The 20,460-nt window shown below is 49.3% G+C and overlaps 1 protein-coding gene across 2 annotated transcripts; it reads right to left on the reverse strand.

Annotated features, from left to right (window-relative positions):
• Positions 1–639: 639 nt before the first annotated feature.
• LOC144948622 (uncharacterized) lies at positions 640–19,637 on the reverse strand. Of its 2 annotated transcripts, XM_078878234.1 has the most exons (11): positions 19,557–19,637; positions 16,089–16,210; positions 11,081–11,963; positions 10,749–10,840; positions 7,785–7,955; positions 6,110–6,304; positions 5,157–5,276; positions 4,618–4,692; positions 3,641–3,733; positions 3,231–3,326; positions 640–2,061 (listed from the first exon to the last, which is right to left on the reverse strand). In XM_078878234.1, the coding sequence occupies exons 3-11, from the start codon at positions 11,949–11,951 to the stop codon at positions 1,444–1,446; spliced, it is 2,331 nt and encodes a 776-aa protein (XP_078734360.1). In that variant the 5' UTR covers positions 11,952–11,963; positions 16,089–16,210; positions 19,557–19,637; the 3' UTR covers positions 640–1,443. The 2 variants fall into 2 exon arrangements, with proteins under 2 accessions (XP_078734360.1, XP_078734359.1); XM_078878233.1 differs by lacking the exon at positions 19,557–19,637 and having other exon boundaries at positions 16,089–16,321.
• Positions 19,638–20,460: the final 823 nt, after the last annotated feature.

The raw sequence follows: 20,460 nt of genomic DNA on the forward strand, positions 1-20,460 counted from the left end.
ATAAACTACGTTTCAATCGCAACAAGCGTTCATCACGTTTGTGTTGTTTATTTTCTTTGAAACTACGTGACTTTACCGAAAGACCCAAAGAAAATGGTGTTGTAGAAACATTTTACTGGTAGGAACCTCCTGGTTACACCAGCCCACAGGGGATTGTGTCCGTCGTGCATCCAAAAATGGGAGGGGAGGGTGGGAGGGGCTGGTCACCCCGTGGTGCCCTTATAAAACTCAACGTTTAACCTATTCACGCCGGCTTGTGCCCGCCCTCACAGTCGGCCATATTTGCGGAATACACCACGCCGCCGTTGACCCTGGCCATTGACCGAGCAACCCAACGTTCCTACCAGCTCCCTCCGCAGGACAATGTGTTATATCAGAGGTTGCCATTGTGTATTGGGAAAGGACAGCATTATGGTGCTTTTTAGCATGTGCTAGTTGGAACTTCGTCAGCGCTCCCTTTCTCCAAGCTTCTACTGTGAGATCCGACATTTCGATCCACATGCTGGGAGCTTAAATTCCATTCCTGTAAAAGCTCCCAGTAGGTAGGGTGAAAAGATGGGACAAAATAAACACCCCACCTTATAACCAGAAAGCAGGAGAGCTATAGTCACCTGACCGCGAGTCAGCAGCATCGACAAGTAGATTAACATCTTTTATTGAACTAAGGAATGCAATTTCACGAGTAAAATATGAACGCACGAGGACCCTTGGTACAAAATAGAAGACCGTGTCAGTAGGCAGGGCAATGACAGATGTGCAAGAGCACCAACCTTAACATCCACACGTTTCTCCAAAGTGTTTTTTTCCCTCTTAAGGATGTGCTTAGACAATGAGTGCACCTTTCAGAATGGATCTTGGAACAACCCACAGCAAATGTGGTGGAAGCACGTTCGTCGGGTGAGCATGTGCTTGTTTGTGCATGTCAGTGGCACTACTGCGTGGACAAGGCAGTGATGCGGAAAGTTTAAACAAGCCTCATTGTGTCAACTCTGGCATGTTAGCACCTTGTCGCAGTCCCTTCTGAGTTTACATTTAAGATGGTTGAATTGGGGAAAGGTGCAGTCCTGACCAGCTGCCACCACCCTTATAAGTATAGCAAACAGAATCTGTAAAGAGGTAGTGGTTATGTTTAGATATGAGACATTCACCACGCGCGCCAGTTAAGTCCACCGTTTTCAAGCAAAAGAAGTGATATTTGAAAGCGCGATCATTTTGCTTTTTCCAAGCCCTGAATACATTTCCCTAAAACCAAAGCGGCAAGTGCCATCAGACGTAAGGAAGCAGATAATCTTAAGCTGATTTGGAGTCTTTAAATAATAATGGAATTATACGGCTCAGTGGGACCACATTTGAAATAAACGGAAAACAACACTGCATGTTCAGTATGCAGTTTTTGGTTTAACATTTGCTTTTGTAATCTCTTACAAGCATTCCAGTTAGACCTCAAGATGTCTGGGCTTTCCCAGATTCTGGCTCGGAGGATGTCTGGATCTCCCCGGGTTCGGGTTGATGCTCCAGCCCCGCCGTTTCCACAGGCTCTACCCTTGGGATACTTTGGTCAGTGGGAGGGTCACAGGGCTGAGGCAACTCATCGTTGGCAGTGTTGTCCTGCCCGTCAGTTGGTTTGGTCTGAAGGTTGGAGTCGTCGGCTCTACAGTCGGGGACACTGGGGTCGGTATTGGCGGCGGGGTCGCACGGTTTGGGCTCAGAAGCCGCAAGCTCAGCTGGAACCGTTTGCTGTGGTTCGCCAACTGTGGGAACCAGCGTGGGGTCACCGTTGGCCTCGGGGTTAGAGGGGTCAGGTTGAGGAGTGTTGGGAAGGTCGCTCTCTTTGCTGGGAGTAGCGACGGCGGCTGATGTGGCAGCAGGAGCAGCAGGAGCAGCATCGGCACCATCAGCAGCAGCACTGTTGGCTTCGGCAGCGCTTGAGGCCTCTCCTCCGGTGGCAGGGCCTTGGAGCTTGCTTAGTTCGTTACGCTCGTTTTGCAGAGCGCGGCACAGCTTCTCCAACTTCTGTACCTTGGCATTCAGCCCCTCCTTCTCGCGGTCCTGCCGTGTTTTCTGTACACACGTGCAAAGCCATTATGACAATTGGAGCCGACATTTGAGCTCTGCATGCACCAACCTCAAACCATGGACCACATCGTAATGCCACTGCCCGCTTTGATCACTCACCGGCAGCGTTTCAGATACTCACCAGGCTACTTGTGAAGCCGTAAACTAGCTCGCTCGCCAACCTCGACATGAACAAAGACGTTGCTGATCAACTCCTCGCCATAGGACAGAAGCCATGGTTGAGCATTTGTCACTTGTTGCAGAGGTTCACAGATCAAGCCCAAAGACCGCCCCCTGATTAAGGTACCCTATGGCAGGGGACCCTTGGCGGCAGCTGTCCGTGCAGAGCAAGGTGAATGCGGTAAAGGCCTGCATGTGGATCATGTCTGCCAGTAGGGGTCGGTGTCGCTGTGTGGTGTTCCCAAGTAAGTCACTTTGACTTGCAAGTAATTAACAGAACTTGGACCTTGATGCCAGAACACAGCCTAATCTTTTACTGGTAGGAACCTCCTGGTTACACCAGCCCACAGGGGATTATTGTGTCCGTCCGTCGTGCATCCAAAAATGGGGGGGGTGGGGCTGGGTGAAGAGGGGAGGGTGGGGAGGGGCTGGGTGGGGAGGGTGGGGCTGGGTGGGGGGTACGAGGGGCAGGGGCTGGGTGGGGAGGGGCTGGTCACCCCGTGGTGCCCTTATAAAACTCAACGTTTAACCTACTCACGCCGGCTTGTGGCCGCCCTCACAGTCGGGCATATTTGCGGAATACACCACGCCGCCGTTGACCCTGGCCATTGACCGAGCAACCCAACGTTCCTACCAGCTCCCTCCGCAGGAATGTGTTTCAAATAACATCATGGGATATTTAACGTCCATTGCGGTGTAGACGGTGAAGAGTATTTTTGGTTAATGCACCAAGTTCTGCATGTTGAATTTCTTTCGCACCAACGTAAAGTGGTGTATCATGTGGAAATTTAGAGCAGCCAAACAATCTCAATGTGGAGGGAAAGGCCCCGGAGAAAATCCATGCGACCACAGGGAGAACACTCAATCTCCAAATATCCATGTGTCAGGGTTTGGATCAAATCCACGACCTGTATACCAGGTGAGGTAGTTAACATCTCGCCACAGCGGCGTCCCTGTACAAGGACAAGGTGCTACAGGTTCTAACAAGCACTCACCTCTTCCACCATGTCAAGCAGGGCCTTGTTGCTGCTCTCCCACCGCGTTCTCCAAACACTCGTTTCCTTCTCCAGCTTCTTGATCTTTTTCGTCATCTGAAGCAAAGTTAGAATTTATACGTTTCATTTTGGTGACCCCCCCTTCCCCTCTTGCAAATGTGGATAATTCTGGTCAGTTGAGGTCTCACTCGGTGAAACAAACTCAACTTGTACATATCTACTATTTGCCACCTACCAATTTAATAACTCAACAGGTTAAATAAAATCAACTTTGGTACCAGACCTGTAGCTTCGTGACATTTTTTGGTCTGTGGGTAAACATTCAAACTGTGGGGACTCTACATGTGGGTAGCAACCACGTCATAGACTCAGCAGGCGTGAAAAGCCGACGGTTAGCGCGACAACCCCACCTTCTCCATCTCCTGGCGGAAGGTGTTGAAAACCTCGTTGCTCTTGGACAGAGTTCCCTGGAATTCTTCGAACTTCTCCGTGTAGAGCGCCAACTGCGAGGGTGACGGCACAGACGCTCGCTCCGATAAAACCGCCGCGATACGCCAACATAGCAAGCGGCACTTGCCTCCCGCCCTCGGCACTCTCAAACGCGCAATGGTCGTTTCAAAAGTCGCCCGTAATCAAATTGCACGGGGGATGCTGCCGTGGAGGTGGAAGGTTTAAAATACACAGGGGACTTGATCCGGACGTTGCCGGTTTGATTTGATCTCGACTACTGTGGGCATTGGCAACCCGAACACTCAAAACACTTATTGGAGACCCTAAACGATTCATCGGTCACTGGGATGGCGTGGCACTGCGTGGCACGGCATGGTCCAGCTCGCTGATGACCAGAAGTTGCAGTGCAGCGGTGTTGCCCAAAATATTCTGAAGCATCAAGGTCTAAGGCAATCGGTGATTTGGCCGACACCATCAACTCACTTGCACTTGAGAATCTGGTTTAACTAAACTAAAAACTTTTTCTTTTACCCGGTAAGGCCCACTGAGCTGTGTAGCTCTTTTTCAGAAGTGACCTCGGGCTCACAAATGATAGCTCAACGAAGCAGCTTATCATGTGGAAATTTATAGCAGCCAAATACTGTAAACGCATGTTTTAAAATGTGGAGGGGAAAACCGCAGGACGCGGAGAAAAATCCACCCCACCACGGGGAGAGAGACACGCAAATTCCAAATATACAGGCATCAGGTTCGGGATCAAACCCACAACCTCCATATCAGGCGAGGGGATTTAACATCTCGCCACGATCTCAATGATAACCAACTCAACGCTCCGCTGTTGCATCAGCTCCCAGAGTCCCATGGCCCCGCTCCCCCACATGTAATTTCCGAGGCGCTGCATGCCACATGCCGCGTTTGAGAGGAGCGTCGTCGTCACCTGTTGCTTGAGCTGAATTTCTTGTTGCTTCATGTGCTCGCATCTCCTCTGCGTCTCCGTCACTTGTTTAATGAGCTGCCATTCAGCGCAAAGCAAAGGGACGGGGTCAGTGGGTCACTGAAATCGGTGAGCTTTACACAGAAATACATTCGTACAGCCTTACAACCACATGAGCGTGCGTGTGTTTGTGTGTGCATGCAGGGGGAGCGATAGTATAGCTGTTAGCGCGTTGTGCTACGAATCCGGCGACCCGGGCCCAATTTCCGTTCACCACCGCTGACAATTATCTGAACCGTTCCTGGGCCTCCCCTAGATTGACTCAGCCTAAAATCAATACCTGGTGCTGTGTGTAAACATCACCACTAGGGAGACAAAGGCGGCCAGGCGTGGTGCTGGCCACCCACCCCCTTGCATGCCATGCCGGCCTTCATAGGTGCTCGCTAACAGCACTTGCCCCAACATTGTGTTCAGGCTATACGGGGGATCTTTGTGTGTGTGTGTAAGTGCTCCAGCACAGCCGTGTGGCCGCGAGTCCCCACCAGCTCCTTCTCCTTCAGGTGCTGCTCTCCGGAAACCTCCAGCAGCTCGGTGGTCTGCTGCAGCTTGGCGTCTGACAGCTGTTGCTGCAAGTCCTTGTTGCGGAACACCTTGTTCACGTGCTGCAGAACGGGCGCATGCGCCCAACGACACGGAAGGAGAAGGATTCGCAAGGACTGCGATGCTCGCTTAAGCGCCTCGGCAACTGAAAAGCACCTCGCATCAACGTCTCTTCTGCGGCCGTCTGGAAACGCTCTCCCTTCCGATATCAGGAATCCACTGGAGCTATGCACTTTTAAAGCTCGATTAAAAACTAATTTCTTTAGAACTGTATTCATATTATTGGTTCTTTCGGTAAAGTCACGTAGAAGGGAAATAATAAAATAATATAAATATAAAACAATAAAAATTCTCACGACGTTTCGACTGCAACACAAGCAATCATCATCAGATGTGAAATCCACAGACGATTGCTTGTGTTGCAGTCGAAACGTCGTGAGAATTTTTGTTTCATATTTATATTATTTTATTATTTCCTTTCACAGCTTTTACCGAAAGAACCAAGAATATGAATCCCTGCAGTCACGAAAGCTTTCAATCAAAATTCTTTAGAACTGCTTTTTGTGTTTAGCTTGTTGTCCTTCCGATGAGCACAGTTGGGCTACGTACGGTGCCGAAGAATTTCGATTTAAAGCTTTCGTGACTGCAGGGATTGATCTTCTTGGTTCTTTCGGTAAAGTCACGTAGAATGGAAATAATAAAATAATAAAAATAAAACATAATAAAATAATTCTCACGACGTTTCGGCCACAACGCAAGCAGCCGTCCTCAGATGTAGAACGGGTCTGTCGAGAAGACGCCCCAGGCTTGGAGTGACTTTACCGAAAGAACCAAGAAGGTGCCGAAGAAGTTCAACGTACACACATACAAAGTAACAACACGGCGAACAGCGCACCTCCTCGCGCAGCTCATACTGCTCGATGAGCTTCTTGAGTTTGTCCGCGAGCTCCATGTTCTCCTGCTTGAGGCGCGCATTGCGCTCATTGTGCTGCCCCATCTGCGCCTGGATCTCGCTCAGCGTCGCCTGGAAGTGCGCCGTCACCTCCCTCCGCTTCTCCTCCTCCTCCCGCGCTCGCTGGAGATTCTCCTCCTGCCGCAAGACACACAAACACATCCGGGCGCGGCGTTCAACACGCGCGATCTCAATTGGTGCCAATGCGAGGTTGTCATTTTGACCCACGTAGAATACCGACTCCGAGGTCAAATATGATCAATTATCTGATTCCCGCACAGACGGTTGGATCCTATTTCCTTTCTCATGACCATCCACACATGTAAGGAGTTTGCCTCTTAACCTTGTACTTTCACATCTGCTTTTTGCGTTTCGTTTGTTGTCATTCTCCCGCACCTCCGATTCGCACGGTTGGCTACGGACGATACCAAAGAAGTTCAACATACATATCGATAACCTCACTCATTTCGAACGGTTATCGCACCACGCACTGTCCGTTGTCCACATGAAAGATTTGGAACTGATAAAAGTTACGCCACCCCGGGTGGCACTGACACGTGGACACCTGCTGGGAAAGGGCCGGCTTTGGTTTATTTACTTTATTTCAAGACCAGCAATGACACAAATAACCAGACGATGAAAACTGCCATCGCCGAGTTCCTTGATTTAACCCGACAATGTTCCAGGGACGAGACTCACCCTCGCCTGGTATGCAGGAGGTTGTGGGTTTGATCCCGACCCCGATGCCTGCTGCTGTATATTTGCCTTTTGCATGTCTCTCTCCCCGTGGTCGCGTGGATTATTTTCCGAGTCCTCCGGTTTTCCCCTCCACATTTACAATCAACATCACGCACTTAGAGTATTCGGCTCCTGCTATAAATGTCCACGTGATGATAATAAGCCGCTTCGTTGAGATATCGTTTGTGATAGCCTGGTCGCTTCTGATAAAGAGCTACACAGCTCATTGGGCCTTACCTGGTAAAATAAAAATAGGTTTTGTTTAGTTAAACCAGATTCTCACGTGCAAGCGAGTTGATTCTGTCAGCCAAGTCACCGATGACCTTAGGCCATGGTTCTTCAGAGCACATCGGGCAACACCGCCGCACCGCAACTTCCGGCTATCAGCGAGCTGGCCCGCGTCGTGTCACGCAGTGACGCTGAGCCGTTGATGGTCCCCGATAATAACTGTTTGAGTCGTTCGGGTTGCCAATGACCACAATAATCGAGATCAATTCTAGATTTGAAGCTTTCGTGACTGCAAGGATTCATACTCTTAGTTCTTTCGGTAAAGTCACGTAGGTAAAAAATTAAATTAAAATTAATAAAAATAAAATTAAAATCACGACGTTTCGGAGGCAACACAAGTCTCCGTCATCAGGGGGGACTGTCACAGCCAGATTTGCTGCATCAAGTGAGGAAGCAAATCAAGTGATGCAGCAAATCTGGCTGTGACAGTTCCACCTGATGACGGAGACTTGTGTTACCTCCGAAACGTCGTGATTTTTATTTTATTTTTATTAACTTTAATTTCATTTTTTACCTACGTGACTTTACCGAAAGAACTAAGAGTATGAATCGAGATCAAGTATAAAACATTAGCGAAAGAACACGCTTGCACCTTCAGCGTGCGGTTGTGCCGCTGCAGCTCGCGACACAGGCTCTCCAGCTTGCTGCGCGCCAACAGCGCCTTGCCGTGCTCCGTCTGCAGGTGGTCGCGCTCACGTGACGCCGCCGAGTGCTTCTTCTCCAGCCCCTTGAGCTGCCTCTGCGTGGCGCGGTGCTCCTCCAGCTGCGGGGAGGCCGGCGAGAAAATTAGTTACAGTAAAACCTTGGATTGCGAGTAACTTGGTCTGTGAGTGTTTTATTCATTCACAGGTCGAAAAGGCGCCAGTAAAAACAGAAAGCCGCGTCGAGGAAAAGACCGTGACGAACAACAAGGTTACACTTTAAACATTCCCACTCGATGGTGTAGTTTATTTATCTGAATCATCCTCGGTAATGTGCAGGTGGCGCAGCCCATCAAATAAAACAAATACAGTAAAACCTTCGATTGCGAGTAACTTGGTCTGCAAGTGTTTTGCAAGACAAGCAAAAGTTTTAAATACATTTTAACTTCTTCTTGGTTCTTTCGGTAAAGTCACGTAGAAGGGACCTGTTCTTCACCTGAGGACGGCTGCTTGCGTTGTGGCCGAAACGTCGTGAGAATTATTTTATTATGTTTTATTTTTATCATTTTATTACTTCCCTTCTACGTGACTTTACCGAAAGAACCAAGAAGATGAATCCCTGCAGTCATGAAAGCTTTAAATCGAAACATTTTAACTTGATAAACGAGCGAGGTCTTGCAATACGAGTAGTACGTGTACGCTTTGTCTGCCGAGCATCACGTGATCACAACTGAGCCGATGGTTCTTCTCTCTCTGTCGCTGCGGGATTGTGGGTAATCGTCTCCCATGCTCGGTCTCAGTCAGCGTGCCTCACTCGTATAGTCAACATCCGTGCGAGCGTTTACTGTTTACTATAGTGTTGTGACCACGTGTGTGTGCGTAAAGCATTTTTTTTATTTTGTGTCCAAGTGTATTGACTGTTTTTTAGTAACTGTACTGCAACAATGCTTTTTGCCTCCTCAAAAGGAGGCAAAAGCAAATGTCATTGTATAGGTTCCTTGTTAAAGTCACTGCCATCTGAGCCAACAGATGGCAGTGATCCCATTAGTGACAGTGAAAGTCGTCCTACACATTAACCCTCCTCCTCCTCTTCTCTCTCTCGTCTCCCTCACACCAGCCACGATTAAATGTAAATTAATACATTTGATTACTTTATATTAAATTTAAATAATAAAAATATAAAAAGGTATTTTGTATTAATAATTTTTATATGAATATTTTTGGGTTGTGGAACGAATTATTTCTTATGGGGAAATTCGCTTTGATATACGAGTGCTTTGAATTACAAACACGTTTCCGGAACGAATTATGTTCGCAATCCAAGGTTTTACTGTACTTACTTTTTTATTTCCTTTTAAGAGCCACAGAGTTACCCGGCTGGTCTTTTTGGTCACAAGCTGTACTCTTATATTCGCAGCAGCAGCAGCGGATTTTGGCTGAACATCGAACAAAGATGGTAACAGCGTCGCGTGCTTTCGTATGTGCTTCTGCAGCCGTCTGGAACGCTCTTCCTTCCGATATAAGGAAGCCGCTGGAGCTATGCACTTTTAAATCTAGACTGAAAACTTAACAACTGATTTTGTATTTAGTTTGTTGTCCTTCCCCTGCACCTCCGATTAGCGCGGTTGGCTACATATGGTACGAAATAAATTTAACATGCATATGTAACTGCAGCCAACCGGCCACCTCCGTTGCACGGCAAGCAGGCGTCTTGCGCACACGTGATCTTTGCGTGATCCACAAACCCCCACCTCCGAAGCGCAACATCACAGCCATGTGCCACCACGCCCAGCTATACGCCGTCAACTGTCAGCCACTGCGCGGTCGTGAGAGTTCATTGATGTCCCTATGGTCTGACAGCATTCCTGTCAGACCAAGGGATGTTTCATTATAGATGTGTGTATATATTTTTTTTGCTTTTTAAATGTCTTTTGAAGGCCACGCTCGCGACCCCCGTATCACAGGCATCCAATCACCGGCACCGCTGTCACGGTCTACCTGCTGCATGTGTCGGCAACGCTCGTCAGCTTGTCAAGCGTGAGTTTAAAAAGAAGCCAATGTGCTCGTTTCAAACACAACAATCACTACGGTGATTTAATATCGCTGCATGTGGCTGTTTTTGTAGCTCCGGGCCTTTTAACTTCAACTTCACAGGGGCTGAAAACAAGACACACACGTGTCCATGATGGTGGGGGTGGTGGGGCAGTGGTTATGGCGGTGTGCAACCGGCGACGTGGGTTCAATTCCCAGCTACGGCTAACATTGGTGGCAAGTAATAAATTGGCCGGCCTTGGGCACCCACACTTCGTCACCCGCCTTGATCACCGTGATCAAAGCGCGGTCAAACAACCCCCATGGCCAGCACAGCATGGGGTATCCTCAACCCAGAAGTGAATTGACAAAGGGCGGTAAGTCATCTTAATAACAAATGATGACGCAAAAAATGATTGAGGTCATGATCACTCAGAATGCGTCCGATCCTGATAGCTCTCTTTCCTGGGCACACAAGTACAATAGGAATTATGATAAAATAATAACCAATAGCTCTCAGAAGATAAGCATGGTTAAGCCTGGAGAGTTTATTGGAAGGGCGACCACCATGCACTCCGGGTTGTCACAGGCAGCAGTCAAGCGATGTGGAAGGCAACAGAGGGCAGTGCAGCAAAAGCCACTGTTATACCGTACATTGCTCGCACATCTACGCTCCCAGCCTTCACCAACCCGCACCTACCGGTGCGGTGAGGCATAGTCACATAGCCCCCACGACCCACACAACTGGATGCGTACTCTGGATTCACGACACGGCTGCTCGAGTTTAAATTCAGCTCAAGGGGAAGAAGGGGCGATGATGCAAACAGCACATGAGGGCGGGGGGGGGGGGCGCAACAACTGTGAGGGGGGCCACCGAAACTGACCAGCTGCGTGTATTTGGTGCACAGGGCTGCGAGCTTCTCCTCAGGGGTACTCAGGGCGTTGAGAGCTTGCATCAGCAGAGTGATCTCCTTGCCTGCGAGGGACACGGCAAGGCATTCGAGCAGTCGCGCACAAACATCCGCATCAGTCAAGCGAATTAAAATGCAGTTCTGCGACGTCATCTTGCGGGACGGTTCTCGGCCGAGTTCGCGTACCACGCGCGGTGCGAGATCTAAGCCGAATTTCTTCCATCCCATAATTCCTGTCGTGCAAACAAAAGTTCATAGCCGAGCGCGGAAAAGGCTCCACACGGCGAGAATCGGCGCGGACGTACCGAGCCCCTTGGCCTTCTTCTTCTCGGCAGCGGACAACTGCTGTCCATCCTTGGCCGGCGCTTCGGCACCCTTGCCCACGTCCGCCGCTCCGGCGCCCTTCCCCTGGCTCTCCTTCGCCGGCCGCTCTTCCCTCTTGGTGCCGCCCGTCTTTCCCTGGAGCCGCGCGGCGGGGGATGCGGCCACTGGCTTCTCTTCCTCCTGCTTTGCTCCCGCCTGCTCCTCTCCCGCCTGTTCCTCTCCCGCCTCCTCCTCTTCCGGCTGCTCCTCTTCTCCCTGATCCTCTTCCTCCTGATTTTCTTCCTCCTGTTTCTCTTCTTCCTCCATTTCTCCCTGCTCCTCTCCCACCTGCTCCTCTTTCACCTGCTCTTCACCTGCCCTCTGCTCTCCCTCCTGCTTCGCTCCCACTCCCACTTGCTCCTCTACCACCTGCTCCTCACCCACCTGCTCCTCACCTGTCCTCTGCTCTCCCTCCTGCTCCTCTACCACCTGCTCCTCACCTGCCCTCTGCTCTCCCTCCTGCTTCTCTCCAACCTGCTCCTCTCCTTCCCTCACTTGCTCCGCTCTCACCCAGTTGCTGTCCCCGTTGTCAGCACCGGCTGGGTCGTCGGCGACAGTCGTCGGGACCTCGTTCGGAGCGGTCGAGGCATTGCCGGATTCTCTCTCGTTGGCACTCGGCAACGCGGCCGGGACATCGGTGGCTCCACACGACACCTCTGCCTCGCTCTCCCCGGGGATCGGCGGCACGGCACAGCCACCGGAGGCTGCGCACGGCGCCGCCACCATCTCCTTGGTTGGCGGCGCTGGAGGGGGCTGCGCCAAGTGGACGGAGCTTGCATCGCTGCCGGCGTCATCGCTGCTGCAGCCGTTCATGATCGTGCGAGCCTGGCCAGTCGGCACACACGCACACACACACGCACGCACTACGTCCAGCACACCTGTATACCAAACGTGCTACGAGGAGCAGAGACCAAACCTGAAACTAAAATGCCAGCAGGGAGCAAATCAAACTCCGTGTGGCGGTAGTTAAACTGGCACCTCATTCAGCATTCCTCATTATTTACTTAAAAGACTAAGCCGCATCACTCTGTCAGCAAGAGAGGACCATGAATTCACAATCAAATCACCCTGAATGTGCCCAGTGTCTTTCCAGCCTTGAAGACCAGGCATGGGCCTACTCCAGTCTAGCAGCAACCCGGAAAACATTTAAGAGAGCGGGCCGTGAGCATTCATGAAACGTGATGTGGTGAGGAAGGCACGAAACCCTCGAACACAACCTTTAGTGTTTGCGCGATGTGAATGTGACCATGCGAATGTGAAATGTTCACATCTGGCTCAGGGCCACTAAAGGAAATGTGCACACGTTGTCTTGTTGATTATACGACAAGAGAGGCAGCCGGCTAGCTTCATTTTGCCATGAGAGAAACCTGAGACCCAAGGTGGATCAGAGAAAATTACTTTGCTAAAAAAAATTTATTCCATCTTCCAGTTTAATGAAACAGCTTCAAGTAAATTTATATTCGTCAGTACTGTACACAGGGGGGGGGGTAATTTGCAAATGGTGTTTTAAGCAACCATCTGGATCTCTCTCATCTCCACATGGTGCCTTATTTAACATTCACAAGCCTTACAGTGACGCCCGATGATTGCTAAAGTAGCAATGTGGACAGATAATGTGGAAATAAAAAAAGTGCGAGTACTTCTGTGTTTGGTACCCGAAAGCGTGATGTCATTTCAGTGAATACAGCACCGCAGTGCAATTGTTTCCATGAAGCATTGTCACATTTATATTTCCGAACAGGCCCCACTTGCACGCAAACCTTGCAAACTGGTAGTTATCATCAATTATAAAACAGGAAATGCAGGCACATGTAAAGTGAAACATAATGACACGCCTGTGATCCTGGCACTTTGCAGGCAAGGGTTGGTGGATCAAACAGATCTGTAAAACTCCAAAACCCACTATCTTTGTTAGTTTAAGGATTCTTGAATCATTCTGTTAAATAGCGTCAGTGTTATTCCCTCGTGTGGACGACTAGGTTTTCGCCATAATACAATTCTGGCAAAAGCGCCCAATGAAGCTGCTTGCAGTTACCTGCTAAACGTCGTACTCAAATTGTAAATGTTATGAGTTTACTCTCCAACACACTGGTGGTGTGCTCATGTAGTAATTAATCGGCAAGTTTTGTTTACGTCACAAACTTTACCAATTGGCTGTCGGGTGTTAGCGGGTTAACGACACACTTTTATATAATTAGACCTCCTTTGCTAGTACCAAAGTATAATAATCGGGTTTTTCCCCCTTTTTTCAAATATTATCAGCGTGTTTTTTGTTTGCATTTTGACCACAAGTCTTGTGTTTAATGCACACGTGATTCCTTGTAAAAAGGTTTCAGTTTTGTTGCCAGACAAAAGGGAAAACCAGTATTATGACACATTTATATTTACATTATCTCACCCAAAAAAACCTTTATTATAAATATTGGTCGCAAAACTCTACTACGTCTTAAACTGAGCTTTTCTCCAGGCACTACCCCAGTTTCCTGGCACAAATGAGAAAAAAACTCATAAATGGAAATGGCCAAAGATCCCAGTGTAGCAGGAACCTCCCTCCAGCGAGGCTGTCCAGGGTAAATGAATGGCTCTGTCATTACTGCTACGTTCCCACTTCACCAATCATCACATGGCCTGCCGTGGTCATACAGGTAGTCCCCGACTTACGATGGAGATGCGTTACGACGACCCCATCGTAAGTCGAAAATATCGTAAGTCGAAGATGGCCTAGCCTACCCAGGAGTCTTAAAGAATGGTGATAATTTAGCAAAAAAGAGCAATTTACAGTACCGTACTGTATAAACTATATGCGTGCAGTACATCCCGGCAGCGTCCCAACGTACAGTATCGTACCTCGTACACTGCTGTGTTTGCCTGCCGCGCGAAATGTAAAATATTTAACAATTTTGTCATATCACTATCGCCATCGTAAGATCGAAATATCGTAAGTCGGACCACCGTAAGTCGGGGACTACCTGTATTTCTTTCAACCTGAGCCTTTAAGGAAGTGAAAACTGTCCCCATTCTTGTGGGGTAGAGACCAGGATGCTGGACTCCACTGTCCCCCAAGGATGTTAATTCAATCATAGACCAAATTTTTGTCAAATCACAGTGCTTTCTTTGAGTTGTGCTTAGCCGCTTGGTGATCCAAAGTCCCACTACTTTTTTATATTTCTGGAGATAGAATATTAAGCGACGGCGATTCGTTAGTTTTCGTGGAGAGTTAAGTGGTCAGGGTTAGAGTTTAGTATTTGGCGAAAGAGTTGAGGTTTAGGGCTATGTTTTCTCATTTGGGAATAGGGATGTAGTTTAGTGTAAGAGGTTTAGATTGAGGGATTATAGAGATTATGACTTCGGAGTTATGATTTAAGGTTACGGTTTTGGGGGTTTAGGGTTTATGATTAGAGTTTAGGGTTAGGATTCAGGGGATAGTGTTACGTTTTAGGTTTCAGGTTTAGGGGTTGGTGTTATGATTTAGGATGTCGATTTAGAGGTTGGGGGTTTGGGGTTCAGGTTTAGGGGATGGTACCAGGATTTCGGTTTAGGTGGCGGTGTTATAATTAAACATTTTGATTCAAGATGTTGGTGTTAAGAGTGTCGGTTTTGGGGTTATGATTTAGGAATTTGGTTTAGGAGTTATGGTTGGGGTGTTTTTTTTTTTGGGGGGGGGGGGTTTAGGACTAGGGGTTAGTCGTGGTTGGTGACAGTAGTAACCGAGATTTGCCGTGACTCTACGGGGTCGCAAAGTCTAGGCTAGTCCCCTTTCCCCTGTCCTCCTGACCGTGTGCGGTTTTTTTTCCACCACCGTGGGTTACCGGGGGTAACTCTGTAACCAACGGTTACCAACGACTCTGGTTACCGTGGGTAACTCTGTAACCAACGGTTACCAACGACTCTGGTTACCATTGGTACCGTGGGTAACCAACGACTCTGGTTACCGTGGGTAACTGTAACCAACGGTTACCAACGACTCTGCTTACAGAGTTGCCGTTGGTACCGTGGGTAACCAACGGTTTCCAACGACTGCTTACAGAGTAACCGTGGGTAACTGTAACCAACGGTTACCAACGACTCTGGTTACCGTTGGTAACTGTAACCAACGGTTACCAACGACTCTGCTTACCAACAACACGTGGGGGCATGCCCCAAACGCCACCGTTTCGTCGCAAATAAACAAAATCAACTCCTCCAGACGGCGAACAGCGCCAGTGTGCGTGGTCTTGTTTAGACGCCGTGTGGACGACCTCTGCCTCTTTAGACGAAGGCAGCTTCAGGGGGCGGCCACAAATGGTGACAAAAGACAGATTGACCCCCAAGTTTCCGTGACAAACTTAGTTACCGGGACAAAGTTGAACGCGACCGGCGATGAGTTTATGAATGAACACACGCAAAAAAATTATCTTACTGACGTTACGAAAGCTTACGTGAAAGAGTTTCAGGGTTTTTGTTTGTTGTAAACGTCAAACACGTGTTCACTTCCCTATGTCGGCGGCTTCCGACCTCCCTCGGCCAAAAAAAAAATCGCCGTTCGCGCCACTCATTCACTCCCCCATCATCATCACCAACATCATCAACATCATCATCACCAACATCATCACCACCACCATCATCACCACCACCATCATCATCATCATCACCACCATCATCACCACCATCACCACCATCACCACCATCATCATCATCATCACCGCCATCATCACCATCATCGTTCTTACCTCACGTGTTTGAGCAAATTCGGAAGGCAACTCTAACCAACTAGAGACATCATCAATTAAACACGATTGCAGCTGCTGCTGGTGGTGATGATGATGATAGAGATGATGATAGAGATGATGATGATAGAGATGATGATGATGATGATAGAGATGATGATGATAGAGATGATGATGATGGGGGGCTTACACTGTGACAGTATCCGAAGGTCGACCCGAGCATGAGGCGTTCAAAAATGTTTACCGGGTTTTTTTTCAGCCTCTTCGTCGTTTGTGTGGTTTGTTTCCCTTGCGAGCTCGTCAGCTTAATAAGCAACCTCTTGCCGAGAGCGCCGGATGGTGTCCTCGGTGTCGAACGAAGGACGACTTTGGTGGACGAGGACGAAGAGGAGGAAGGAGGTGGATGAAGGAGGTGAGAGCGTGAGAATTCGCCGCGTTCGCCGCTCGCTTCGACGGTGGCGTCTCTCACACCCCCCACCCGCCCGCCGCCGACTCTCAGTTGGGCCCGGGAGGCAACAAAAACCCGGACCGAGACTCCACCCCGGGTCAGGGCTCCTTTACGGAATGGAGTGCGGCGTTCGTCAGAATCGAAAAGCTGTCTTCTCTGGTGTTAAGGACACTTTTTTTGCCAATCAGCGCACGTAGCATACAGGGCCCCCCACCCCCTGGCCCCCCACCACCACTAGTCCCCCCCACCACCACTAGCCCCCCCCCACCACAGCCCCCCCTACCACCAGCCCCCCCTACCACCAGCACCCCCCCACCACCAGCACCCCCCCACCACCAGCACCCCCCCACCACCAGCACCCCCCCACCACCAGCACCCCCCCCCCACCAGCCCCCCCCCACCACCAGCACCCCCCCATCACCAGCACCCCCCCCACCAGCCCCCCCCCCCCACTACCAGCACCCCCCATCACCAGCCCCCCCCACCCCCCGCCCCCCACCACCACCAGCCCCCCCACCCCCTACCCCCTGCCCCCCCACCACCAGCCCCCCCACCACCAATCTATGAAATAGTAAGAAAGTGTTTTTTTTACCCTTCGTGGCGATAAAACAGGAGTTTAACACCGAGTAGGCTTTCGCGGGTTAGACCGCGTCAATATAAATGTGTCGTTAAACCCGCCGCCACCCGGCACAGCCAATTAGTAAGATTCGTCACATAAACTGGACATGCCAATTCGTTACTAGTACAGCACACCCGGTGTGTTGGCCACTCAGTTTTAAAGACAAAGCATATATTATCAGAACACGTTCGTTTGCATGCTCACCACAAGTACGTGTGGTTACTGCTTGATTCCTTGCAAAAGGTTTTCTATTTGGTGTTTGAACATCCTAACACCTCCTGTTTGATTGCCAGAAAGGGTGAAACCTATTCTTTAAAGTTTCATTTATTTGGTATAACCCTGTGAGCCATGTGGCTCTTGAGTCGGGTGCAACCGCAACAAACTAAAATATTAACAGAGAACATCTTAAAGCGACGACGCGCAACAGAAACATCCTGGATAAACCAGCAAATCTTCCAGGAAAAAAACACCGTCTTGCAACGCTGTGTGCAGAAATCCCAGTGTAATGCAAGTCAAACAATAACAACCGTAAGACAATTTACAATCAATTTATCAGGCCAACTCTGCACTTCCGCAAGAAATATGGCTTAACCATGTTTTCGAAATCACCAAAATTAAAGCTATAAAATAGAATGTAACAACAGTAATCATAGGAACTTTGATTAAAATTCAAATTCTTAGTTTTTCATAGAATCAAGTGGATTTGTTTATTTGGACTGGAGGTGGAGCAGGAATCCGATAAGATAAATCTCTTTTTTTGTTCACAGATGTCCAGTAAGAGGGTGCGGGGATTGGCGTGTTACAGGGACAATGCAGCAACAACAACAGAGATCGCAGTACAACATAGACACACTAAGGAAGTCACTAAAAATAAATGAATGAAAACAAAGTACAGTCCATAAGTACGATTTTACGACACTAAATGCGAGCTTGGGCCATGTAGCAAATGAACAATCTCAGACCACACCAAGACAACACGCGCAGTCCCTCAATAAAATTGCACATTGAGTCGTAATTCAACACCATAATAACTATTATCAGCCGTGGGTGTCTGCTATTTGGTGGACATTCAACCCCAAACCGTCGAGTAAAAACCATCGAGACCCATAGAGATCTTGAAGCTTTCGTGCCTGCAGGAATCCAAACTCTTTGGTTCTTTCAAACCTTTTAAAACAGTCTGACCACGCTTTCCCACCTGATGATGGACGCTTGTGTTGCGCCCGAAACGTCGTGATTTATTTTATTTTGATACCTACGTGACTTTACCGAAAGAACCAAAGAGTACCCATAGAGATGTTATCGACTAGCGATTTAGTAACTACACCGTGGCATTGTAGCCAAATAACCCAAATTATGGGCCATTTAGTAAACCCATAGAGATGGAAACAAATTGTATATGGCGTGATCACAAAGTTAACATAGTGGCGTATCTCGGCACACTTAAAAGTTCACCTAAATTGTCTTGTTTTTTTTTAAAGGTTGTCATTTCGTTGACATTTATTTTAGAAAAAAATATTTTTGCACGCAATTGAGCAACGTGAAACAAAACAAAAAACCCAATCCCAACCTTCTGAACGCTTCTATATTTATATTATTTGGTTCTTTCGGTAAAGTCACGTAGATAAAAAATTGAAGAAGAACATTTTAAAATTAAAAATATGAAAAAACAAAAACTCACGAAATTTCGATTTAAAGCTTTCGTGACTGCAGGGATTCATCTTCTTGGTTCTTTCGGTAAAGTCACGTAGAAGGGAAGTAATAAAATAATAAAAAAATAAAACATAATAAAACAATTCTCACGACGTTTCGGCCACAACCAAGAAGAAAAAACTCACGAAGTTTCGATTTTTATATTTCCTCTTGAAACCGAACGAGCGCACTCCGTTCCGTTCCGCTGTCGCCCGCCCGGGTTTTCCATCCTCCCACACCGGGCCCCGATGCTCAGCCTCGCCGAGGTCTCTGGGAGGCTGACGTCACACCCCGTGTGCCTCGCGATTCTTAGGTTTCAATGGAAACACATGTGGGTGGTGATGGTGGTGGTTATGGTGGTGGCGGTGTTGGTGGCGGGGGGGTGGTGGTGGTGGTGGTGGTGGCGGGGGGGGGGTGGTGGTGGTGGTGGTGGCGGGGGGGGGTGGTGGTGGTGGCGGGGGGGGGGTGGTGGTGGTGGTGGTGGCGGGGGGGGGGTGGTGGTGGTGGTGGTGGCGGGGGGGGGGTGGTGGTGGCGGGGGGGGGGGGTGGTGGTGGCGGGGGTGGTGGTGGCGGGGGTGGTGGTGGTGGCGGGGGGGGGGTGGTGGTGGTGGCGGGGGGGGTGGTGGTGGTGGCGGGGGGGGGTGGTGATGGTGGGGGTGGCGGGGGGGATGGTGGTGGGGGGGGTGGCGGGGGGGGGTGTGGTGTGGGGGTGGTGGCGGCGGGGTGGTGTCGGGGGGGTGGTGTTGGGGGGGGTGTTGGGGGGGTTGAGAGCTCTCCGATGGATCTGAGATAGTTGGTGGCAGGTAGCCCTCCCCGTCGCTACGACGTTGGCCCTCGTCCGCGAGAAGGGAGCCCACTCACTCGAAGATCGTATTTGGGTTACTCGTTCACTCTGAGCCGAACGGTTCTGGAAGAGGCGGGAGGAGCCGCGCTTTACACCGCTACATGTGACCTGCCGATAGGACGAGCTCGTGTGGTCCGTCGTTGCTCGGCCTCAAGGGCCACTGACGGTCCCTTGGCTTGCGGCCTCCGACAATACGCGTGAAAACACCCCCTCCCATCATCATCACCGTGCTGCAGTCAAACCCCCCAATGGTTTCACATGCGTGGCAGCCCTCACACTGATGATGTCTTATCGGTGAAAGTGCCTCCCCGCTGAAAATGAGTAAAGAAAACACCGGACTGTCTAGCTGCTGGTGGTGTATCCAATTCTACTTCTGGGTGGCGAGATGAAGGGCCTCCACTAGAGGGAGCTCTGTAAACATCCATACATGGATACCCCAAAGAATATTAATTCCTGCAGTCACGAAAGCTTTAAGTCACCCATACATGGAGTTGGCCAAACATCCTCACAGAGGACCACAGAGTTTGGAAATTGTTGGCGTGAGATTTGGATTGCCTCTTCCCGCTTGTCGGTGGTTTCCCGTGCCTCTATGATTCTAACTTTCAGAGCAGTCCTTCACTTACGAACACAACTCGTTCCTAAGACCCGTTCGTAAGTCGTCACAGTAATCTGATTTAAATACCCAGACACACACTCCCAGCACGAGGCTGACTCATTACATCTCGCGGAGCTGAACAAAATGTGTTGCCGCGGTTCAATTTGCAAGTGAGAGTTCGCGTTTTAAGTCAGTGTTTAAAAAAACACATTTCATGGAAGCTGGTTCGTAAGTGCGGGTATTCGTAAGTCGGGTATTCGTAAATCGAGGACTGCCTTACGCGAGTTACAAATTCTTCAAACAATTTGCATGAACTATGCCACCTAAACATTAACGTATTACTTGTATTCACGATATCACCCGATGCGGCCATAACATTGTTACACAGACTGGCTTACTGCACTCTTAGAGCAAAGCAACT

This window comes from Lampetra fluviatilis, chromosome 50 (assembly GCF_964198595.1).
Source record: "Lampetra fluviatilis chromosome 50, kcLamFluv1.1, whole genome shotgun sequence".
Classification (NCBI taxonomy): Eukaryota; Metazoa; Chordata; class Hyperoartia; order Petromyzontiformes; family Petromyzontidae; genus Lampetra; species Lampetra fluviatilis.